We start from the raw sequence: 25,377 nt of genomic DNA, 5'->3' as shown, positions 1-25,377 counted from the left end.
ACCACTGAACTATACCTGCTTTATCTTTGTTACTAATTTGGTGGGAATCATTTCATATGAATTAGCGGTCACATCAACTCAAGCCATATAATTCAGCTCTGCAATATGAAATACACTTTAATTAATATCCACATTTCCATTAAGGATTCTCAGATTGTTACTCCACTTTCCACTGGTGGTCTGTATCTTTTTCACTGGCTGAAACCTAATCAAAGAAAGATCAGTCCACAATGACCAACAAGTCTTTAGTTTGATTAAAATGAGGGGGCACCCGGATTTGAACCAGGGACCTCTTGATCTGCAGTCAAATGCTCTACCACTGAGCTATATCCCCACTTGCAGAAAGAAAAAAGGTGACAGGTAAGTCTAGTTAGGGATACTGGTTCTGTTACATTGTTACTCTTCCCTACTTCTTGTAATAGGTTCATTATACTCATTATGCCGGTAGTTATGTCTCAGACTCACTGCACCTGTAATTATTTCTCATACTGCTCACACAGCTTTCATTCTGCATTTAACCCCCTCCCCCCCCCAAAAAAAAGTCTCACTGCAGTTTGAATTGGGTTCACTTGGGCCAAGGTACTAATGTTCTAGCTCTAACTCTCTCTGAGTTCTGTTTCTTTAAACCAATGACATAAAAAAGCTCTCTTCTTTTCAATAGCTTGTGTTTGCTTTCTCATGGCCAGCACACCTTGAAACCACACAAGCCCTATTTAATAAGCTGGCTTGCGATTACACCCACTATATCTACTTCTGTAGCAACCTGACTGAGGGAAAGGCAGCTATTTCTGGGGCAGAACATGCTACCGGTTATACACCACCAAAATAACCTCAGATAAGCTTACAGCAAGGAGATGAAGAAGGTGATGTGGATGAAAAAGGAGTTTAGTGGAGTAGAATGTAATGAGTCAAATAGAATAAAGCAAATGAAGGGGGAGATGAGAATCACAATTATGATTATTATTTAAAAAAGTCAAGCTATAATACCCCTCTCCTTCATATATCATTTGGTTTCTTAGATTGCAAGTTCCTGGAGGGCAGGGATTTGTTCAATGCTTGGCTCTAGGGGTTCCTGAATTTGACTGAGGCCTCTGGGACTCACTGCAGTGTAAGAAAAAGTAAGCACATTCACCCCCGGAAGCACTGTCTGTTTGAAATTTACCAGATATCATTTGGATCAGTTCATTTCTTCCAGCTTCCTTTATAATACCAGACCCTGAGCCTGCAGCTGCATCTGCCTACATGGAGCCCCAGGGGAGTTAATGGGGATCTATACAACTGCTGGGTTCTGCCCATATTGCTGTAGCTGCAGGATCGGGACCTGACAGGTGACCAGCTGTGACTCCTGGCTGGCTGTCTCTGTGCAGCTCCCTCATTACAGCCAAACAACTGGGCTTTTTCTCTGGGTGTGACCTCTCTCATTAGCAGCAAGGGCTGTTTTATTTTCACAGAACTTCAGGTCTGAGATGGTCAAAATGTCTATATTGGTGCTTCCAGTGGTGATAATGTAATGATGGGAGACCCCCTCCCCAAATGCTAGCATAGGCAAGGCCCCTGTAATCCCTGGCCTTGTTTTCACACTATACAAGCCATAGCATCCATAATGCAGAGCGTTGCCTAATTAGGCCTTGCCCAGCTTTGCAACATGCATAACACAACTTAGAACCCCTGGGGAGTCTAGATGGCACCATCCCCTGCGCTGGGGTAGCCTCAGAGTCTATGGAGCCCCAAGCGAGACTCCATCATGCTGCTTACAGGGGGGCCTGTGTTAACAGCTCTAGTGCCGTACCTGGAACTAGACTAGAGCACTCCATTAGAGCACTGGATTCCCACCATCTCACCCCGCTGCTGAATCGCTCAAAAGCCTGCCCATGTCCCTGCACGTGCGGGGGGACAGTGAACAAAAAACCCCAAACCAAACCAACTCAACAAACACGAGGCAACCGCTCAAAGTGTCCTCCAGGCAGGGGCCTTGTCATCTCTCCGGGTACTATAAAAATATTAACTGCTGCTTCTCCCCAGGGCGTGAGCCCACTAGGTGTCATCCACCTGGCCAAATAAGAACAATATATTTTCCCATTTTTCTCCCCCCCCTTAATGCTCTGTATACATGAAGATCTGTTGTCAAATACATGTGTTTTATTATCTATCTAGGCTCTTCTATAGATAGAGATTAAAGCACCTTGTATTACAGGTAGTATCTTCCCCGTCTCCCTGGGGATGAAGGTCTGGGCTGGCCCACAGATTCTCTTCTGAACACATGGGGAAGCCCATGCATGAGCTAGTCATCCTGCGCTATCACCTGGCATCAGTCAGCCTAGTTCCAGAGCAGCTGGTAAAAGCAGGAGCCCAGATGCTGCATCAACAGCGCGTATCCTAGGCGAATAAATCACCCATAACAACAAGCTGTTAAAATAGAACAAGCGAAAACAAATATTTTATTTTAGCTCCTGTTTCTTACTCCTAATCAGTGTCTCCAGGTCTCCATGGCCCCCAGAGGGGCTGGCATCGGGGGTATGTGAGAAGCAGCTCTTTTGGCATCAGTGGAGTGGGAACACAGTGACTTCGCCGAAGCAGGACGAGTTCACCCGCAGGTCTGGGGTGTTGCGACGATAGCCGAAGCGCCCATTGTAGCCCTTCATGGGTTTCACGTCTGCCAGGAAGCTGTAGTGGCCGCCCACCTGCTCACAAGAGTGGCCTGTGGGGAAGAGTGTTGGCCCCATCAGTCTTTATAGCTCCTTCCTTTCCAGCTCTGCTCCATCCAGCGACTCACCCAGGCCACTGAGCGAACTTGGACTGGTGTGCAAGCTACACACAAGCTCGGAAGCCTTGTCGATGCTAGGGAAAACTTAGTAAAAATCCCCCACCCGTTCAGCTCTGCTATTAGCAACTGGGAGTCCTGGTGGGCCCAGGCCAGGGGCTGCTGGCGACAGTTAGAGCAACGTGTTGATTTGACCTGCCCTAAGTGTGAGGTGACACAGGCTTAGATTCTATGGAGGTGCAATTCACAGGAAAGACGGGCTAAGTCAGCTTGGTGCTGTCTGGATGCTGAGCACCAAAGGGGCCCTAAGTGTCACTTAGCCTGAGGGGTTGCCCTAAGTTACAATAGTTTTCCCAAGACCCATAACTTGTGGAGTGGGGACTGGGGACCAGAGTAATGCCACCTATGAAGGCCCAAAGCAGGGCCCACACCAAGGGTATTTTCTGCCATCCCCTTGTGAGTTGTTTAGAATTTCTGTACTCTCTGCTGCAGTGGCCAGGACATGGTAAGGTCAGAGCCACAGCTCCCAGCTTTACTAATTCCAGAAAAACAGTAGCCTAGTGGCTACAGCACCAGCCTATGACTTCTAAGACCTAGGTTCTATTCCCAGCTCTGCTGCTGGGTAACCTTGGGCAGGTGATGTCCTGTCTCAGTTTCCCAGCTGTAAAATGGGGGTAAATGATAGTAACCTCCTTTATGAAGTGTGTTTAAAATTGAAAGATGCTATTATATTTATTTAACAGAAAGGAATTTTTGCCAAGTGATGCTGTGGAATGCAGCACTGTCGACTCTTACAATTTTATCACTGGGATGTTTGCATAAAGCCCCAGGTCTTGGAATCAAGTGATTACACAAAAAACTCAGCTTTCCTTTAATAGGAATGTAAGTTTGTAGCCTTATGACTGAGGAGAAAAGTTTGAAACTTGACAACTTTACCCCAACTTTTATGAAACTAGAAAGCACGTTAATAAAAAAAAAGAACCCAATATTTATTATTCTTTTAAAATCTCATGATTCTTAACCCAATTGGTGATACATAGAACAACTGATGATTGGAGAAGAGCTTTTTGAAGGGAGTCTTACCTGCACCTGCCCAGTTCCTCCTGTTCAGGTACCTCTGCTCTGGTCCATAGATGTGGAAATAATCCACTATCCAACCATCCCTGGATGTACCACCTCGGTGCTGGGGCAAGTCAGAGAAAGAACAAAAACTCAGAACAAAGCCAGATTTTGGCTCATCCCTAAATCCCAGCATAAAGAGTCTTGTTGATGTCAATGGCAAAGTTCCCATGGACTTCAGTAGCATCGGATCAGGACCTAACAAACCAGCTACCTGACTTTGTCCTGTCTCTAAAGACACATGAACACAGCGTGAAAATGCACTGCATTTTAGAAACAGCTCTGGATATGCACTCCTAATGTATCTGGGGTGCATGAAAACAGGATCTTTACTGTTCCCCAGTCCGAAACTATGCAATCCTGCTTCTGTGAAAATATCTTTAATCAATAATAGCTAAGGAGATGAAATACATAAAGTATCGGATATATCCAGAGAATTCCCTCTAAAGCGACAGGGCCAGATTCATCACTGATGTAACTCTAGTGTCTTAAATCTGGTACCAGGTTGTGCATTAGCTAGCTAACGTTTGTAGAGCTTTTTGAAAGTGAAAGATGCCCTAATTCTGCAGCCAGATCTGCTAGCACAGACCTCAGTGCAAGCGTGGAATCCCTTATGATGGCTTCAGGTGTCCATGCTAGCAGATCTGACTCCAGGAACCAGGTCTAAGTTATTTATTAAGCACCAACCGTGTTTGTCATTGTACAAAGCACATGAAAGACACAATGGGCATTATTTTCATATATTCTAAAGCCAGAAGAGACCACTGTGATCATCCACTCTGCCCTCCTGAATCAGTCCTTGTTTAGCTTCAGCTCCCAGTCATTGGGTCTTGATATATCTTTATCTGCCGGATTGAAGAGCCCATTATCAAACTTCTTGTTCCTCACATAGGTACTTATAAACTGTGACCAAATTACCCCTTAACCTTCTCTTTGTTAAGCTCTTTAACGCAGTGCATACAAATGCAAAGGATTATTATTTCAAAAGTTTTCTATGAAGCATCAGTGAGATTTTAAACAGTAAATTGAGATGAAATGCGATTTCAGTTAGGTGAAAAGAATACGAATGAGCATTATATCTCTCGCTTTCTCACCATGGCTTGGGTAGCATTGAGCTTCTGTAAGCAGCACAGAAAGCACAGACAGCAAGAGGACAAGGTCAGCGCAGGTAGATCATGTGTGACTATGGTAGCTTGCCCTGTATATTTTTCTTTAAAAAATAAATTTTCACACAGACTGCAACAGTTGTTCGCTTTTTGATCAAAACATTTACAAAAATTTTTTTTAAACTGATCTGATATTAAGCAACTAAGAAAAGATCCCAGCTACATAAAGAACCACAAAATCACCATTATTTTGAGATTATTCCTTTCTCGCACTCACCTTCGGCAGGAATTCTTAAGCAGGGAGAACATTATGCTAGGGAAGAGAAGTGAGAGGGAATTATGCTGTCCACTATTGGCTGAGGTAATGCCACATCATTCTTTGAATTATAACCACAGTGTTATAACCCAACATGCCACAGATCTGCCTGTTATTCTACCAAAATCTGGACATCAACATTTTATCAACAGTCATTTTCAGGACCCAGATCGCTTTGTCCGTCTATGGTTCTGTTTTCTCTTTAAATGGCTAATTTTTGCTAATCCATGACTTTCCTTCTCCCTTTCCCGCTTGCTAGTTTGACCATGTACGGTGTTTTCTGACATCACAGTTCACTGAAAATGACACAAGAACCATTGTGAGGTCAGAAACAGCAAGGATCTCAAAAAATTAAGCAGAGGAAAAGGTGAAATCTGAGGGGGGGGGGGAGGAGATGGACTTCTAATAAAGTTAATTACAGGTCATTTTATTATTGTTTGTATTGCCTGGGAACCCCTGTCATGGCCTGGATGGTACAAACAGAACACAAATATCAGAGGGGTAGGCCTGTTAGTCTGGATCTGTAAAAGCAGCAAAGAGTCCTGTGGCACCTTATAGACTAACAGATGTATTGCAGCATGAGCTTTGGTGAGTGAATACCCGCTTCGTCAGACGCATGTGACCAAATAGTTTACAGTTTAAGGTACATTTAGTGTTTAGTTGTGAATTTGGTTAGAAATCTGTCAGTTGAATATGCCAGGGCAAGCTGCGATGGTGGGATTTCTTAATCTTCCCACAAAGAAACGAACCATCCTCTTTCCCCAAACAGCTCCCCCATACTCCACATTTTTGATCCGCAGGCTGCCTGCTTTGGAGGAGAACTGTGTAAAATTCTGTCTCCTCTGAGCCACCTAATAGCCAGACACGGTTTTGACCCTTACAAATAAACCCAATTTTTTTTTTGGTCCTAGACACAGAATCATGAACTAAGATGGTAGCAACACAACCCAGCAGGGAGAAAAGCAGGATGATCACATTGTCACTGGCTCCCCCAGCGGTTCATTCATTTCAGCACCCAGGCGAGCTGCCAACCAGTTCTCCTCGCCCTCCAGAGCCCTGAAACTCCCACTCCTGGGGCCCAGCGAGCCGGGCTGTGGCCACGGGCAGCTGCACCGTACCTGCTCCGTGTGCTTCAGCAGGGACTTGACCGCGGGGGACGCGAAGTAGCTGGCGGCGTGGCCGTCCAGCTGGGCGTTGTACGGGGGCAAAGCGGACCAGAGCTTGGGCGGGATGTGCGCGTAGCTGCCGGCCAGCGTGTCCACGGCCACCCCGTCCAGGATAAAGCCCTTCTGCCGCTGCAGACACCGCCTGCTCAGGCAAGCCATGGCGAGCAAAGGCAGGACCCCCGCCCCGGCGCCAGCCCCGGCTCCTTGTGAGCCCCAGGCCCGCGCCGCCGCCTCCCTACATTGTTACGTTCGGCGCCGCCCCTGGGACGCTCCCCAGAGCCAGCTGCAGGGCTCCGGCTGGGAATGGAAAGGCCGCGGGGGGGGGGGCACAGGCCTCTCCATCACTCGCCCCCCAGGAGCGGGACCCGCTGCCCCGCAAGGCTGGCGCCCAGCCGAGTCACGCCACGTGGGGCTGGGATGGAGTCAGCTGTTAGCCAGCTGCAGGTGGCTGGGGGGGGTGTTATCAGCCCCATCAGAGGCGGCCGCTTTGTTTGGGGGCAGATTACAGCACCACGGGGCGAGGCTCTGCCTCCCCGCTCCTCTTTTCGTCCATGGCTCACGGGGGGGCTAGTCTAACCTACCTCCTGCTGCCTTGTCCAGCCCCTGGGCACCGCTGTAAGCAGGTCCCTCATGCTCACATCAAGCCATCCTGAAAATCAAGGCCAGGCCCTCCTCTGTGCCTGCACCTCGGACTCCAAGCTTCCTTTGGAGAGGGGCAACAGCCGGCTGGTGAAGTAGTCTAGTCAGGGCCACTCAAACTGCTTAGCACAATCCGAAACTGACAGCCTCTAGCACAGGGCTAGGCAACCTATGGCACTTGTACCGAAGGCAGCAGGCGAGCTGATTTTCAGTGGCACTCACACTGCCCAGGTCCTGGCCACCAGGCTCTGCATTTTAATTTAATTTTAAATGAAGCTTCTTAAACATTTTAAAAACCTTATTTACTTTACATACAACAATAGTTTAGTTATATATTATAGACTTATAGAAAGAGACCTTCTAAAACCGTGAAAATGTATTACTGGCACGCAAAACCTTAAATTAGAGTGAATAAATTGAGATTGGGCACACTACTTCTGAAAGGTTGCTGACCTCTGCTCTAGAAGCAAATTAAAACAGAATCAGGGATTAATTTCCAGACCTTGCAGGGAGTGCAGCAAATGGCTGCACTAGGAAGGGAGTTTGACAAGGGCTGAACCTACAAAGCCCTACAAAAACCAAACTTTCAGCATACAGTATTATTGTATGGTTTAACATGACTGAAGGACTTTTCCACTCCACACAGGCCCTGGTAAAGATCCAGATGTGAAGCCCTTAACACTTCATGAGGAAACCCCACCCCATGCATGCTCCCAGCAAGCCAGCTCCTGTATGCTGAAAAGTTACAGCACTATAACTAAGAGTCAGGGGTGTGAAAATCACACCCATAATCAAGCAGCTATGTGGCCATAGCTGCATCTACAGTGGGAGTTATGTCGACAGAAGAGTGCTTCATTCAACATAGGGCTTGTCTACACCATGCAGCTTTTAGTGACAAGGCTGTGTCAACACAGCCTTTTTGCTAAAAAGTCCGCATGTGTAAACGCTCTGTCAGCACTTTTGCAGACAAAATACTTCCAGCCCCGCAAGCAGCACCAGTAGCTTTGTCAGCAGGAGAGCACTCCTGCCGACAAAGCTGTGTTCACACGGCCACTTGCATCAGCAAAACTTTTCTTTTGTGAAGGGCTTTTTTTAAATACCTGTGAAAGACAAAGTTTTGTCGACAACTTTGCAGTGTAGACATAACCATAGTTAATATCTTTTGTGGAAGTGGTGTTCCAATACTGACCGAAAACCCACTTAGTGTCTGCTCCATAAGTGTGGACTTAACCAATATGCTTACACAACCCCTTTCAAGACCATAGGGTAAAACCGCCACACTCTTAACTGACACACTGGTATAAAGAAGGAAAATGGATTTATTTACAATTCCATTGAGTCTCACATCCACAGTTCTGCACTTTGCAAAAAAAAAAAAGTGGATGAGACATGCCCCATCACACAGCATAAGGACTGAAGCTTTTTGCACTATGTAGCAGCCCATACTATCACCTTTTGCAGGTTTTACTGTAAATGCTGTAACTCTGGTCTTAAAAAGTTAAAGAGCCCATCAGCTCATCCTTAAAAGGTATTTGGAAGTCAAGCCTGCACATATCAGCTTGTGACGTGGCCTTAGTTGTCACAGGAAGCATCTTAGTTCACCTTCAAATTTGTTTCTCTATTCCTAGGGCTTAGTAGCACATGCTGCAGCCATCGCCTCCTCCAACAGTGGTGGGCTCTGCTTTCCCCTTGGGCCACATTAAGCAGGTTCTCTGTAAGAAAGTTCCTTTCCTCAGCTTACTCTGCAAGACCCAATTACCAATGCTGTCATTCAAACTCAAACAGTGTTTTTCTCACAGAGCTGGTCTGTCACTAGCATCCTATACAGTAGAACCTCAGAGTTATGAAGGAACACCTCAGGTATGGAGGTTGTATGTAACTCCAAAAAGTTCGTAACATTGAACGTTTCTTCTTTCAAAAGTTCACAACGGAACACTGACTTAACACTATGTCATGTCACACTATGTTCAACTTGTACTATGCAGAAGAAAAATGCTGCTTTTAACCATCTTAATTTAAATGATACAAGCACAGAAAGTTTCCTTACCTTGTCAAACCTTTTTTTTTAAACTTTCAATTTATTTTTTAGTAGTTTCATTTAATACAGTACTGTACGTGTTTTTATTTTTTCCTTTTAACTCTGCTGCTGCCTGATTGCTTACTTCCCATTCCAAATGAGGGGTGCAAGTTGACTAGCCAGTTCGTAACTCTTGTGTTCGTAACTGAGGTTCTACTGTAGTATCAAATGTAAAAATATCAGGTAGCGTTGCAATGCGAAGGACATTATTCTGTCATGGGTTATTTCGTGAAGATCTGTCTCCTGGTGCAGAGTCGCAGCTTTTAAAGCCAAGTTGCCATATTCCTATCGGAGCCTCAGGCCTTGTCTACACAAGACAGACATTTTGGTATAACCCTAGGGGTGATTTTAAACAGATATTGTTATACCCATATAACCCCTTTCTGGAGTTAGAGAGCCTTATCGTAGTTCAGTTTGTGTTGCTTGGGAAGGCGTTTAAGCTCAACAAAAAAAGGTCACACTTAAGTGTATCCACACAGGGTATTATACCTATATGACTAAAGCTGTAAAGGGAATCTCTCCCTCACACTAGGAGCACCTTAGCCAGGTTTGTCAGGGAGGTGATGTTCCAAGCTTTACGGTATCAACACAGACATTAGGAATTTTGGTGCAACCACTTTTATTTTATCTTTATAACGAGGATAGAGCAGGTTTATGCGATGCTGCCAGCATTGGAGGCTATCCTGGGCCACAGATCTGCACATTCCTTAGCCACGGGGCCTGTGATTGCTGAGCCTGTAAAAGTGGGGAAGGAAAAGGAGACGTTAAGAACTATTTAGAGCTTACGTTCTACACTCCGACCACATCCCTCTTCTGCGAGTGCTGTTCAGGCAGCATGTAGAATATTAACAACAGAGCCATCATGACTTCTCTGCAGGAGCATCCAAGATGCCCACTTTTCATGGCACTAAGGATAGTTTTGGTCCTTTTGCCTGAAAACAGTGATGCTCTCCTTGGGCCACGAATGCAGACATTTGTGCTGCACTATTCTTTATGAGTTTGCTCTTGTCCAGTGCAATAGATTGCCATCTGTACCTTTCATTTCGCCTTTGTTATTTACTATCACGCCCGCATTGTCTTCAAAATAGAGGAACACCCCGTCTTTTCTCCGGTACGATTTCCGCTGCCGAATTACCACTGCTGGGTGCACTGCAGGGAGAAAGACAAGCTCAGGATCCTAAATGTCCAAGTACAGCCCAACAGCCGAAACTCAAAAGGAATCACCCAGGTACAATGTTGTGTTCAACAGTAAGTGTCCTCTTCTGAGCCCTACCCTTGCAAGGCCTCAATAGGCAACAGAATGGGCAAACAAGATTTTGGTCCCAGTAAAGGTTTCCTGTTGTATGGGGATTGCCACCAAAGTTATTACCATCAGTGGCCTTTGGGACTGATACCACCAAGCATCCATGTCACAAAATGTTTTTTGGTGACGGCTTCTCAGATGAAGCTAAGGTCTGGATGGGCTACAGAAACCGTGAAGAGTAGGGCTGAGGTGGGAATAGTCCTCCTGGCTATTGTCTGCTCTGTGAGCAAAAGGGTCTGCAGTTTTCCAGCCTGTCAAGCCAAAGCCCTTCACCGGAACTACATTTATGACAAAGCATTTAAAGCAGGTTTCCACCCTAAACACCACTCCACACATTTACTGATTGCAAGTATTTGGTATTTAGTTTTAAGGGCTAAGACCGCTCTCTGCTGAGCATGCATTCGCTGTGCTGGTTCAGAAGGAAAATCCAGCTTTGCGTGTGTGTGTGTATATATCCATTAAAAAAAAAAAAACCTAGTCCAATGCAATGTTACACTTGAATGGTATTCAGTCACTCCGGTGTAGATTCATGTTCTAATCTGGTGCTCAAACAGCCTTTTGTAAGGTGAAACCTAGCCACATATCCAGACACAAGGTCACTCCCCACAGAGACATCCAGCAGGGAAAACACATAAGACTAATTGAAAAAATATATACTAATAATCAAACCAGAACGTGAACTTTCAGGACTGTCACGCCACTCACTGAGGTTAACAGCACATGCTGCTGCTAACCTCACCCAAAAGTGAGGTTTTGCTATCCCCTTCCCCGACAACTTGTGGAGCCACTGACCAGACCCAGCAAGTGATTTTTAGAAGGGGGAAGCTGCTGCTTCAGAGACAGGCTGCCTACTTCCAGCATCATTGTTGGTATGTTGAAACTGCCTTGCTCCTCCCAGAGGAAGGGCAATCTACAAGGGACTAGGAAGTCCAGCCGCAGATGGAGGCCTGATGAGATCATGCTGTTATGTCAATTCTAGTTCTGTCCTGGATATGAGCTGCAATGCTGCGATCATCGTACATCAAGGTTAGACTCAGCATACTCTACATGCACACCCATATTTGTGTTACATCTGGTGACAAACACAACTCAGCTGTGCCCAGACAGTATTCCCACCTCCCTCCCCAAAGAAACAAATCACGTTTGTAACACTGCCTTGTGGGAAATCTGGGCACCTAAGGACAGGACAGCACGTCTGTAGCAGACACTTACAGACCAGCCCATGGGACACTTCCAACACTCACCCTTCTTCCTGAGCTCAGGCTTGCCCTTCTTGACAGTAGCCATGACCATGTCACCTACACCGGCAGCTGGGAGCCTGTTCAGGCGCCCCTTAATCCCCTTCACGGAGATGATGTACAGGTTCTTGGCACCTACAAGGAAAAAACCATTTTGAATTAGCCAACTCATCACATAATAGATGTCCCCTCATGGATCACTGTCACACCGCTCATTGAAGTTAACAGCACATGCCGCCACCTCACCCAAAAGCGATGCCTTTTTTATGCCCTTCCACGACAACTCACTGAGTCACTGACCACAGACCCAGCAAGTGCTTTTCAGAAGGGGGAAGCTGCTGTTGTTGCTTCCGAGGTAGGAGGTATTTTTTAGCATCATTATTGAGTGATAAATTTAAATTCTACAGAAGCAGATTAACAGATACACAGATGTTAAGGCCAGAAGGAACCATTATGATCATCATCTAGCCTGATTCCTGGCATAACCCAGTAATTTCTGCGTCAAGCCCGTAATTTCAGTTTGACCTTAAGCAGCATCTCTCTCAGCAAGGTATCCAGTCTTGATTTAAAGATTCCAAGTGATTGAGAGCCCATCCAGTTGTTCCAATAGTTAATTACCCTCACTGTTAAAAACTAGCACCTTAATTTCTAGTGCGAATTTGCCTGGCTTCAACTTCCAACCCCTGGTTTCGTTTAGTCAGTTACCTATACAAACCCTAACCAGAATAATGGACAAGGCAGAAGGGCTGCTGAAGCAGAAACAAGTGATATTGACTCCAGAAAGGAGCCAGACAGACTCACCTGTGTTATCTGCACAGTTAATCACAGCTCCCACGGGGAGACCAAGGGAAATACGGAATTTTGCACCGGACGAACCACCACGTCCTGTAGGTTAAAAAGAAGAGCATTTGTAACCTCTTTCCTATGTCAGGGATGATATGAATCATGATTAAAATTAATACATTTATTTTAAATAAAATTACAGTTTAAATAAAGTGACTTTTAGAACCCAAATCACATTTTTATTTGTGTTACTAGTTCTTTACTCCCTCCTCCCCCCAATTTACAATCTGGAGTCGATGTTTTCTGGTGGTTCTTTAGTTTCCTAACTGTTGTTAGTGTTAGTGACATTTATGTGGAAATTACCTAGGTTTTGTTCCTACTAAGTTTTGCCCGGAAAGCTGTTCATATCTACTGAAAGAGAACAGCTCAGGTCTCACATTAACATCCTTACTAGGAGAACACAAACTCAAATGAAAATTGATAAGCAAATAGCCAGTGCCATGTTTGCAACAGATACCATCTTCTGATGCACTGGAAGACTATGCCACAAAATCAATTAGGCGTTTCTGAAAACCCCAACCACAAGTGCTTACATTTGCACCTAATTTGGAGCTATTTTTGAAAATTTTGGCACAGGGCATATGAGAAAATTCACAACAACTTTGTTAATGTACTGAAACGCTAAATAATTCTTCACTGTTAACAATGATACAGTCCTGTTTTGAAATGACAGATTTTACAAGAAGAGAGGTTTTTAATGAAAATACCATTCTAGTCTCTGAGGCTATAAATGCTTATATGTGAATAAAGTTCCACATCTATTTAAATATTTGCAGCACCAGGGTCGTCACCGGCAATAATTTGTTTTCTTGCCTATATCACACCATAATTCAAATAAAATACCCTACCAGCAGGGGCATTAATAACAAGAGTACTGAGCGATCACTCCATTTGCTATACTGTTTAATCTAAAATGGCAACAGCACAATCATCCAAACAGTCTCAAGCCCTATTGAAATCGGCTATTTTAAAACATGCGATTTAAAATGCTCCACTCAGGCCAATGTATTTTTAACCTGCCCATCCCTGTAGATTCTAGGCATCAAACACATGACTCAACCCAAGGAAGCACCGTATCTCTAAGCTACTTTTCCTTCTCTTACTTACAGGGCTTGTTGCTCCTCTCGCATGCCGAGGTGCAAGGAGCAGTTTCCAGACGTGGGACAATCCCAGGTCCTGAGCTCCCCCAAATTGGGCCCTGCACCTAGGACCTTATTTCGACCCTAATTTCTCATCCACATGGAGCTCAGCACTCCCCCTTCCAAGCTAAGGCCTCACCCTGAAAGCCCCCCAGTGCCTAGGCCCTCCCACTCCTTCACAGCCTCAAACCTCCGCACTCCCTCCAAGGCCCGGGCTCCTCCACCCCTTCGGCGGGACCCGCCAGTCCCCGTCCCCAGCGGGCCTATCCCCGCTTCCTTCCCTCCCTCAAACCCGGCCCCGAAGGGAGCCCGGGCTCCCCCTCGTCCATCCCCCCGGGGCCCGGAGCCGCGTGACCCCCGGGGCCGGAGGATGGCGACGGATGCTGCCCGCCCCGAGTGCCAGCCGCTCTCACTAGGCCTCACCTCGCTTGGACATCTTGGGTCCAAAAAAAAAAAAAAAAAGAGGAAGGGTGGCGCAAAGGATGCTGGGATATTAGCTCCCGCACGGCGCAAGGCTTATTACGTCACACGACGACACGGAGGCGGTGACTTCCCTCGACACGTGACGCAGTTACGCCCTAGACGTCCATCACGCGGTAAGGAATGGCGCTCTGGTCCCTGCAGTCGCTGGTAGTCTCAGTGCACCACAGTGCCACCTATGGAGGCACATGGGGAAGTGCAGCCGATTTATGTAAGATCCTTAGCCCACCAAGCACACGTGGCACAGGCACTAGAGGAAGGAAGGGTTGGTGGTAGGTTGATGGAGAAGGGGGGCATTTGCAAAGGCAAATTCTCCCAGCATTGGAGTTTGGCCAGGGCACCAGGGGTACAACATTGCTCTGGTATAAAGCGCTTTGGGGTGGGCAGGACCTCAGTTTTATTCCCATCCAAACACCCCTTCATCCAATGCCAGTGTAAGGACAGAAAACTTCCCTCTCCCAATTCCCTCTGGGCATCAGTTCAGAGGCAGGCACCCATGCTATTAATAGAACCCTGCAAATCTGCGGATATCCGCTTTATATCGTCGACCATGTTTGTGGATCAGATGCGATACAAAGTTTGTATCCTTTCAAGGCTCTGCCTATTAAATCACGACATGTAGCACTACTTGTTACAGCATCTGTGTTGCTGGCAGGGGAAGCTCCAGGCACCAGCACAGCAAGTGCGTGCCTGGGACGGCAAGCTGCGGGGGGACGACCTGCTGGTCACTCTGAGAGCAGCAGTCAGGCAGCCTTTGGCGGCATTTGTGCGGGAGGTCCGCCAGTCCTGCAGTTTCGGTGGCAATTCGGCAGCGGATACGCCGAAGGCACGGGACTGGCAGATCTGCAGAACAGCAGCCGAATCTGTGTGACCAGGGGACCCCCCTGCAGGCAAGCCGCCGAAGACAACCTGCCTGCCGCCCTCGTGGTGACCAGCAGAGCGCTCCCAGTGGCTTGCCGCCCCAAGCACACGCTTGGCATGCTGGGGCCTGGAGCCGCCCCTGGATGACGGATTGTAAAGAAGCCCTTTTGGGGGGGTTTCAGAATTCACTTTGCAGTTTTGTTAATTATCAAATAGATTTGTTTTGAAAAAAGCCTTTTCTCCTTCCAGCCCTGCCTCCTCCAATCACATCTTCCCATCCAGAAGCCTGCCGAGTGAAGTAACAATGCAGAATTTGTGACTTCTCATTCAGTTCTAAGACAGCAGGCAGTAGGCCGGCCCTTCATGTTTTCAAACAGTCAGTCCTGCTTTTCTAAGGTTTGTTCCCTTCTGGTACAGTGACAAAACTGGTATTTGATGGGGATGTATGTGCCATTTTGAAGAGCTGGAATGATGTTCCACACACGGTGTGGATAATGTCACGCCGGCAGGGGCAGAGCGGCGCATTCTTCTAAATGGCACATGAAGTCATGCCGGCAGGGGCAGGTCCACACCCATGCCTGAAGTTCCTGGAACGTCCAGTCTTCTGGGACTGTATGAGTGGCCACGATAGCAGGCAGCAAGGTCATAAACACAGGGCTTTGACTTGGCTGTGGGTTCAAGTAAGAAATTTTTTTTCACTTATATAGCACTTTTCTTCAGCAGATCTCAAGCACTTTACAAAGGTGGCAGCCGCACATGCTCTTTTTCCACTAACCCTAACTATGGATTTTGATTTGCTTATGTAGAATCACAGATTCTGTAATTTGAGCACAGAAAAGTGCTAGAAGTAACATACAAGCTCTAACAAATAGGGTTTGGGCAGCATACCTCACATTAACTCTTGCAAGGGGGGCTGTGTCTCAGTGCTAGAATATGTGTGTAGCTCAGAAGGTTTTTGCCACCTGGGTGGGTGCTACCTTTTTGCAAATTGCAGTGTAATTTAGAAAGGCCAAATAAATGCAGCTTAATAGTAAATAAGAGTGGCATTCCATGCAAAGTCACTCGAGTTCATTAACAATCTCTCCATGCTGTATTTTATCTTTCATTGAAATGAACAAGGGAAAGAGTGACAGTAATGAATCCCTTTTAATCATTGTTTTACTTTAGTCTCACAGTAAGGGCTGCTTCACTGCTATTCATTGTGAGAGCCCCGGAGAGATGTTCGCTTTCAGTAACAAAGTGGGTGGGTTTGGTGGATGAAGAGCCCCGGATGTCACACTGGGAGTGTGTCAAATGAAAGGTTTCAGAGTGGTAGCGGTGTTAGTCTGTATCAGCAAAAACAACGAGGAATCCTTGTGGCACCTTAGAGACTAACACATTTTTTTGGGCATAAGCTTTCATGGGCTAGAGTCCACTTCATCAGATACATGAAGTGAAAAATACCTGCTCCTGTATTTTTCACTTCATGATCTGATGAAGTGGGCTGTAGCCCATGAAAGCTTATGCCCTGATAAATTTGTTAGTCTCTAAGGTGCCACAAGGACTCCTCATTGTTTTTGTTGAATGCAAGGAGAGCGAGTCTTGTAAGAGAACAATGCACACGCTTATCCCCCAAATGGGAAGATAATGGGGGGATGGCCTTCAATAGATAATCTGCCTCCCTTTAGCTCTACTGTTACAAGGCAGTGAAGACATGGGATCAAGCTGCCATCATCATATAGTCTAACCCCATGCAGGGGCAGGTATAAGCAGTACAGGGCTTAACATGTAGATGCTCCATCTACACTTGGTTTCCCAGTATTGCTAATCCCAGAGGGATAACTCTGCACGATGTCCCTTATATAGGCCAGCCTGACATCTGGGCCTGATTCTTCCCTGGCAGAATACAAGTAGCTGTCATCAAGGTTTACAGAATTATTGATGTTGTATGGGAAGGGGGAGGGGTGGAGAGAAAACAGGCCCCAGGAAGGCAATAGGAGGGAAAGAGTGAGTATATGTTGTGACAGTTTTAGGCAGTGATCTGTTTATACAGAGGAGGTAGAACCTGTGATTTCAATTTAAGTAGTAGTCCCTAGTTCAAGGCTAAGGGTCTCTTTGTTGTTCTCTTCCTCAAATACACTTTTGCTTCCTAGGGACTGAAATGCTTTGGTCTAACTAAAGTCTTTGGGTATCTGGGTGGAAATTAACAGCCTGTGACATAGAAGAGGTAAGATTGGATGATCTAATGGTTCCTTTTGGCCTTTATAAAACTTACAAATTCTGACTGATTTCATGAACGCTATTACTGTGTATAACTGTAATCCTTGGTGTGTCTTGAATCCATCATGTGCTGACCCGGAGGGACCATGTCACATTTCACACACCCTGTCCTGGAAGCAGGACAATCAAAGACATTGAGAGAGGTAAGGTAGGTGAGGTAATGTCTTTTACTGGACCAACTTCTGTTTCACAAGCTTTCAAGCTTTTCTCTTCCACCAGCAGAAGTTGGTCCAATAAAAAGCTATCACCTCTCCCATTGCATCTCTCTCGTAACTTGGGACCAAAATGGCTGCAACAACACTGCAAACAATCAAAGGAGGTGTTAAGGGGGAATATTGCCCTGGCAATACAGTGGCTATGCTAAAGAGATTGGAAACTGTTTCTTCTCCCCACAGTGTCTGCTGGAGGGCTGTGGAAATGCCCCAGAAGAACAAGAGGACACGTGTTTGAAGCTACTGTGCAAAAATCTCTGACCCAAGGAGATCCTTTTGACCATGGGACCTGAACACACTAAGAAGAGCTTGTTGCAGGGGAAGAGAGAGACAAGGCCTGAAGCCTGAGCAGAAGAGGAGGGTCTTGGGACCCTCAAAGGACTGATCAAAACTTACAGGGTTCTTGGTGTTGTGAGGGCACTATGGGGAGGGGTTTGAATGCAGATGTTTGAATGTAGCTGGAAGGGTTTTATAAACGTATGCGTGCATTTAAGAAGTTACTTTGCAAAGCCTCTGAGTTCCTTGTTGTAACAGTCACATGTCCACAGAACAGTGGTTCTCAACCTGTAGCCCGCTTGCGGCCCAGTCAGCACACAGCTATGACCCACGTGACATTCTCAGAACCATACGGGCAGTATATATATTGTGTGGATATATAACCCACATAACACACAGAGAACTGCATATGCGGCCCACAATGGTAACTAGCTTGAAAACCACTGCCCCAGAGAGTTAGACTTTAAACCAGAGCTGCGGGGAGTGCTGGGAAAAGGCAGGCTGGGGAAACTTGTAGTGTTAGTACAGATCTGGGGCAGAGACCACCTGGACCGCAGGGTCAACCTTCTGAGGAGGAGCACTTGGCAGGGAATCTTTATCCAAGGAGTGAGCCCGAGAGGCCAGAGGGAGAACCTACATGCTGCTCGGACTCAGTGGGCTTAGAAGAGCTCAGTATGTGAGCCTGATGAGTGTCCTGCAGGGGGAGCGTGATCAGATCTTTGTATATGATCATATGTCCTGGGTGGGGGGCCTTCTGGGGGAGAAGGAGCTGCTTGGAGCAGGAGGTTCATCAGGGGAATCTGCAGCTTGTTCCCTGGGGCTCTGTCTTCCAGCCAGGCTCACTGTGAAATCCTACATGGAAACTCATGCATCTGAGGAAGTGGGTATTCACCCACGAAAGCTCATGCTCCAAAACGTCTGTTAGTCTATAAGGTGCCACAGGATTCTTTGCTGCTTTTACATGGAGACAAAGCACTTGTGGCACTGCAGACTGTCTTTGCTGCTTAAAAGGGTGGATTTTTTCAGTGTGTGGTAAAAAGCGTGAGGATCCTAATACTGTGAGGTAGCTAGGCAACATAAGTGGTGACATCTTCTCATGGGGGTTTTCTCTCCTAGTTTATCTTGCAGTAAAACTAGAGCCCCTTGGCTCCCCGATGTTTTTTTTACAGCAAGACAGCTAATACAGGTGGATTATCCCACAGTAAAAAAAACAACACCTTTTTGGTCAGAGACAAGCCCAAAAGAGAGAAAAGAGCAGTTAAGAAGCATCCCATGTGCACAGAGAGGTTCTGATGTTGGAAGCATTTCACAGGTTTAGCCATAAGAGGCACCTCCAGTAAGCCAGGATTTGTAACAATAAATAGTTGTTTTTTATTTTGGTTTCTCAACTGCTACATGCTGGATGCAGTATATTTGCAATATATGAATTATTAGGCCCAGAATGTCACAGTTCCTGGTTGGAAATATTTTTCCATGGAACCCCCTCTTCTCCACACTTCTACCAGCTGGAGAGGTATAGCTGGTGGTAGAACATTTGACTGCAGAGGAAACTGTCTTTGGTTCATCTCCAGATATCTCTCCCCCTCCCCGCAAGCCTTTTGTAAAGGGATCCAGAAAGCACTAGTGAATTTGGGGCTGAAAAAACAAGGAGGGTTGTGCCTGAGCTTTTAATGAATCCTTGTGTGGTCATCAGAATGGATTAATTTGTGTGCATTTTTTCCTTAATATTATTATATTTCAGCCCTAGTGGTTTTGTGAATCTCATGCATCCGACGAAGTGGGTATTCACCCACGAAAGCTCATGCTCCAAAACGTCTGTTAGTCTATAAGGTGCCACAAGACTCTTTGCTGCTTTTACAGATCCAGACTAACACGGCTGCCCCTCTGATACTGTGAATCTCAAAGCAATTGAGCCACAATGTGAAAGACATTTTCATGTGGTGGCAGTAAATTATTTTAATTTATTCTGGGAGTGTCTAAACCTAATTTCAGGATGGAACTACAAGTGATACGGAGTGTAACAGTTCAACTATCCTGCCGTTCGGGCCCTCCCTGTATACAATACCAGCAAAGTACCTTAATGGCTTGAAAGTTAATAATGGGAAATGTATGTTTCAAATAATTACTTCAGTAGCAAACAAATGTCTTGCTATTTCATGGCCACAAAATTAACCACTGACAATAAACATGTGGTTTGTAACAACTGAGAGAAATACAATGTAACACAGCCCAAATACTGTGCAATGTGAGTTTCTGTGATATAAATTGTTGGCTTCCCGTTCGTGGTATGCGTCCACAACATTTGCCAAGACTATGCTGAGAGGAACAGCTCAGCAGGGATTTTTCACATAAACTTCCTTGGTATTCAAAATTCTTTGCATTCACTAGGTATCTCAGAATTGGAAAATGATTAGATTTAAGTTTAAAAATCTGAAATCCCTAATCAAGCTGAGATGAGAAGTCATTAATAAGCACCTAGACATGGCAGTTGTTTCCATTATAAATATGTCAACGGGGTTCCCCCTTGTTAAAAAGACTCATGGGTATGACAGATATGTTTGTGCAATAACAAGTTAAGTAGGGCCTTAATAGCTGTCCTTTTTCAATCTATGCAGACAGCTTGCTCAGAAGGCTGATATATTGGCATTGAGAAATATAACTGCCTCTGTCCATGCAGCTCTGGAAAGGTGGAAAACACGCCCCATTATTTACTATTTTGTAATTTGTATTGCCCCTTAAGCTCAAAATGGCTTTCCGTGGTTTTGACCCGGATGCCTTTTTCTACGACCTCTCAGAAAATAGAACATTTATTAGGAATTGACAAGTATCAGAGGGGTAGCTGTGTTAGTTTGGATCTGTAAAAGCGGCAAAGAGTCCTGTGGCACCTTATAGATTAACAGACGTATTGGAACATGAGCTTTCGTGTGTGAATACCCACTTTGTCAGATGAAGTGGGTATTCACCCACAAAAGCTCATGCTCCAGTACATTTTCAGTCTATAAGATGCCACAGAACTCTTTGCCGCTTTTAGAAATTGGTAGTATATCTACTTGCCCTTTGCCATGAAGATGAACACCTTAATGATATCTTTTAAATGTAGCCATGAAAAAAATTATTCACTCTATGAGGATGAGTAAAATTTTACAAGGCTGATGAAAATAATGTATTACTAGTAGAAAACCCAAGAAATGAAGAAACATGGAATAAAAGATCTTGCTTTCAGGGGATATCTGAGTTGACACAGTAGAGAGATACAGCCTGTTTCAGATGACAGGTGCTGTAGAGAAGAAGGCTCTTGCTCTAACAGCAGGGAGATTATGTACAGAGACAAGAAGGGCCAGTGCTTCCCAAAGTGTGGGGTGTGCCCCCCAGGTAGTCACAAAGGCTTGAGGGGGAGTGTGTGCAGAGCAGTGTTTCCTGTCTTTGGGGGGTAAAGGAGGGGCCCACCTGGCTTTGTTAAGCTGCTTTTAAAGGTTTGGGGTTTGTTAGGCTAGGTGATAAGACACAGGACGGTATTTGAAGTGGGCCAAATCAAGCCCTCTGGGGGGTTAAAAATGGGGAAAGTCAAATTTTGAGCAGAATCATGAAATGAACAAGCTGCATGTGACTGGGCTTGATGCAAGTGTGCATCACTGGCATTAAAGCCTGTGTCAGAATAGCAACCATCATCATTCAAGAAATAAGGGTTGGCTTTGAAAATATGTTTAGAAAAACGAGAATATTATTCTAATGTATGTCACTGAATATCTGTATAGTTATCTCACTGACGAAAGGGCCGTATATTTTCTTTTATAGGTATTTGTAATATATTCATCTAAATTGTTTAAAGTATATATTCAGCACCATTCACTCTAATAACTTTAATTTAAAGAAACCATAACACATAATCACACACAGAGGGCAGATGTATTTAAATCCAGCAGCTCTTGTTCTGTCACCACACTATACTTCCACAGCTTCTTGGAGCTGGAGATTAGTATTTTTGTCCAACAGGCTGTTTCAGATACACACGACTCTCCAAATGATTGTAAATAAATGAAAAGGGATTTGGAGGAATGATTGTATGTGTGAACATGACCATTTGGAAACTGAATCAGGTGCACAGACAGCTCGTTTGCTACAGTCGGAAATTCAAGATGCAGACTCTTCTGCCTGTCATTGTATACACGGCAAAGGAAAAACTTCCATTAACTTCAATGGGCTTTTGATACAGTTCTAAATTATGACTACTTAGATTTCTCTTTGCTTAGGTCCATGTGGATGGCAAAACATTTTACTCTAGCAGCTCATACTCTTCTGTGATTCAGATGTGCACCACCTTTGCTTGTTGTTTTCAGACTCCAGTTCACTTCCCCCTTGGAAAAAAAATCAGTGTAAATTCAGACCATGATGTCGCTTTAACATCAGTCATTTCACAATCATAGCTGGTAAAATAAAACAGACTTTGGACGTGAGCCATAGTTCAAGGGTAGCATATATAACTACAGATCAAGTAGTCCATGATACAAATCTAGGTGCCCTCCATGTGCTCCTAGGGTACATAATTTGCTTTTGCTGCATTGCAAGTACTGTAGAATTCTGTCTCTTTCTCTTACAGTAATTGCTCAAAGTTGAAACTACATATCTAATGATTAATGAAATCAACCACTCTTGCACAGCTAAACTCCAATATTTGTACAGCTGTCCTATTTATGAGAAATTAACAAACCCTGATGTAATCATAATGAAGTTAGCAATTACAAAATCTTATATAAGTTTGTTGTGATTTTATTTATTTTAGTTAAAGCAAAAATTGCAAGAAGGCAGGACTTGTAAGAAGCTTGGTTACTTGCTAACTAATCTTTTATTAATGGGCTATTTTAATGATCAGTCATTCAGTATTTCATTACACTAATTTCAGCACTTTTTTTTTTGCTTTGTTGTTGATATTTAGCAGGGCTTGTCAGAATTCACAGAGGATTTAGGTAGTACATGCATCAGGCTTTGAAAAGGAGATGATCAAATTATTCATCAAATATTGGAACACTGGAGTATTTCTCTTCTGCTAAAGTCCATTTAATAATAGTGTTATTATTACAAAACACTTATATGATGTCATCCGAGTACGTGGCACTTTACAAATATATACAAAATCTTTACATTTTCTATCCCCCTGAAGATCTCATTGCATAAGCAGTCAATTAAATACTTATTTCCCAGAAAGCAGTATTGAATTACTACTAGAGACACTGCCTAACCTTTTAGTACACAGTTTCAAATATTTAAGCCTGATCTCAGCCCAAACTCCACAAAACAAATTAAGCTTCATAACTGACAATCTCACTAAGGAGCAAAGAGTGCATGTCCATCACCTCATTTTGTAATTTGATTAATTTCCTCCTGTGTTGCTAGAGTCTTTAGCTGTTAGTGTGTATACTGATACCACTGTAATTGGGGATTTTATAAAGATGTTGATAGGCTTGGTTAGATAGTACAGGTTAGGGAACATGGGATGTTGGTAGGCTGGTACCACTTCACCAGCACAGAATTAATGATACTTATTTATTTAATGCTAAATCCAGGGTTAGACACATTTGCACAAGACTGAATTTTTTTGGTGACTCTGCCTCCTTCTCTAATCCTTATGGGAGAACAAAAGACAAACGTTGCCAACTTTTTCTGAGATTGACTCCATGAGACCTGGATGCAACACGTATCATGCTGCCGCTGCTGTGTCAGCGGGTGCACAAAACTTGTGAATGTACATTTATGCAATGGAGGCTTGATGACATATGATCATGGATATGGAAAACTGACATACAAGAGGCAATGTATGTCAGGCAAGGCTAATATTGTAACAAACTCATAGCTGACTAGGCCGTCAGAGTTGTTTCTCTTGCTGCATACCCTGTAGGGTGACCAGATGTCCTGATTTTATAGGGACAGTCCTGATTATGGGGGCTTATTCTTACATAGGCTCCTATTACTCGCTACCCTGTCCCGATTTTTCACACTGGCTATCCAGTCACCCTATATACCATGGGCACTCCAAGCTTCACAGCAGTAACAAGGATAGAACTTGAATACTCCTGCTTCAAAACCATAGCCTGCTAGTGAGCCAAGGGAGCATCTCCATCAGCTGTTAGCAGCATTACAGGTCCTATGATGCATGAGCAGTTTGGATTCCATCCAGTAGTGGGTGATGATATATGTGTGTGTATATATGTGTGTGTGCACCTGCCAGTTCGTTACACAGCTGTTTCTCATGGACAGGCACACAAAATTCATTATAATACGGTATTTCATGCTGAGGAATCTCCACTTATCTTTGTGTGAAGTTTTTCTGTGTCCATTCAATGCTGCTATTATATAGGAGACTATAATACAAAACCAACAACCTTGCTGAAAGTGGACTGTATTTTAAACTGACTGGGGTTTTGATAAGTGTTGGCTAGTGGGGGCTTTGGTTGGCAGTCACAAACTCAGGGGTTCTGGGTCTCATATGATCCTAATTCCCAAAATGTAATGTGGTTCAGAGAAATGGTTCTGTTTTTGGTGAGTCCTAGCTGGTTCATTTTAGTCATGAATGAAATGCTAATTTTTGCATCTATATTTCACACTTCCAAACAGCTCAGTTCTGGAATTCAAAGGGATTTACTGCAAAGAACATGTCAATTTGAAGCAGAAACCTCCAGCGCTATGGCTAAGCAAGCTTACAGAAAGAAATTATTATTGGATAATTTAGCCAGTTGTCTTGAGAATGCAAGATATGGTCCTCCTGACTGATACACAAAGTATATAAATATAAATCGCATTACTCTCTACTTGTAAAGGGCTGTGGAAATGTGTGGCACTGGATAGGTTATTTTTTATAATAATAAAAACTGCTCTCCCTCAGCACACAGACTCAGAATTTTAACTACATTCCTTTAAGATACCAGGCAAATACTCTGTTATTGAGCCATACCCCCTCTACTGGGCAAAAAGGAAAGCTGAAAAGGCCTCTCTGCAGCAATAACTGACTCACTGACGTTAAATAATTTTTGCAGTAGAAACTACAGGTTTAGTTTTTTTCTTTTGCCCAATACGTGCAAAAATTATGCTTTACTTTCAGTAGGATTAAAAATAAGAATTCACAAAAGTGTTTCGAGGGGGCACCCGGATTTGAACCAGGGACCTCTTGATCTGCAGTCAAATGCTCTACCACTGAGCTATACCCCCGGCGTTGAGCTCAGTTTGTCTAAAAGGCTTTTTGAGAACGACTAGATTGGCGTCAATAATCTAGGCATTAGAAGGGGGGGGTGTGTGTGTGTTAGTCGTGCACTGTCAGAAGAGAGTTGTATGTGAATATTAAGCGTGTGTCTTTCACCATGAGAAGGGAGATGTTTGTGTGAGAAGTTGTGTTCAGTGTGGGGTGTGTGTTTGGATGGGGAATGAGGTGTGAGTGTGACTGTATGTGGAGATCTGTGTGTTTCTATGTAGATGTGGGGGTATGAGTGTGGCTATGTGAACAGAAGTGTGGTGGGGTGAGTGTGTCCAATGCGTATGGGTATGACTGTGTGATGTATCTCTGTGTGTGGAGATGTGTGGTGTGTATGAGTGA

General features: G+C 44.6%; 2 protein-coding genes and 3 non-coding genes across 5 annotated transcripts; all 5 read right to left on the bottom strand.

The window, feature by feature from the left end:
* Positions 1-262: 262 nt before the first annotated feature.
* Positions 263-334, bottom strand: TRNAC-GCA. The gene has a single exon. It is a non-coding gene; the product is annotated as a tRNA-Cys (tRNA).
* Positions 335-2,409: 2,075 nt separating this feature from the next.
* C23H17orf98 (chromosome 23 C17orf98 homolog) lies at positions 2,410-6,671 on the bottom strand. The gene is made up of 3 exons (XM_030541543.1): positions 6,421-6,671; positions 3,845-3,944; positions 2,410-2,698 (listed from the first exon to the last, which is right to left on the bottom strand). The coding sequence occupies exons 1-3, from the start codon at positions 6,625-6,627 to the stop codon at positions 2,541-2,543; spliced, it is 465 nt and encodes a 154-aa protein (XP_030397403.1). The 5' UTR covers positions 6,628-6,671; the 3' UTR covers positions 2,410-2,540.
* Positions 6,672-9,786: 3,115 nt separating this feature from the next.
* Positions 9,787-14,236, bottom strand: RPL23 (ribosomal protein L23). Its single transcript, XM_030541553.1, has 5 exons — positions 14,131-14,236; positions 12,527-12,610; positions 11,732-11,860; positions 10,220-10,333; positions 9,787-9,919 (listed from the first exon to the last, which is right to left on the bottom strand). The coding sequence occupies exons 1-5, from the start codon at positions 14,141-14,143 to the stop codon at positions 9,837-9,839; spliced, it is 423 nt and encodes a 140-aa protein (XP_030397413.1). The 5' UTR covers positions 14,144-14,236; the 3' UTR covers positions 9,787-9,836.
* On the bottom strand, positions 11,924-12,056 carry LOC115639243. Its single transcript, XR_003997637.1, has one exon. It is a non-coding gene; the product is annotated as a small nucleolar RNA SNORA21 (small nucleolar RNA).
* A 10,687-nt stretch (positions 14,237-24,923) lies between the features above and the next one.
* TRNAC-GCA lies at positions 24,924-24,995 on the bottom strand. Its single transcript has one exon. It is a non-coding gene; the product is annotated as a tRNA-Cys (tRNA).
* Between the last annotated feature and the right edge of the window lie 382 nt (positions 24,996-25,377).

The sequence above is a fragment of the Gopherus evgoodei genome, chromosome 23, assembly GCF_007399415.2.
Source record: "Gopherus evgoodei ecotype Sinaloan lineage chromosome 23, rGopEvg1_v1.p, whole genome shotgun sequence".
In the NCBI taxonomy this organism is placed as follows: domain Eukaryota; kingdom Metazoa; phylum Chordata; order Testudines; family Testudinidae; genus Gopherus; species Gopherus evgoodei.
Note: the sequence above shows the minus strand (reverse complement) of the source record. Positions and strands in the feature narration are given on the sequence as shown.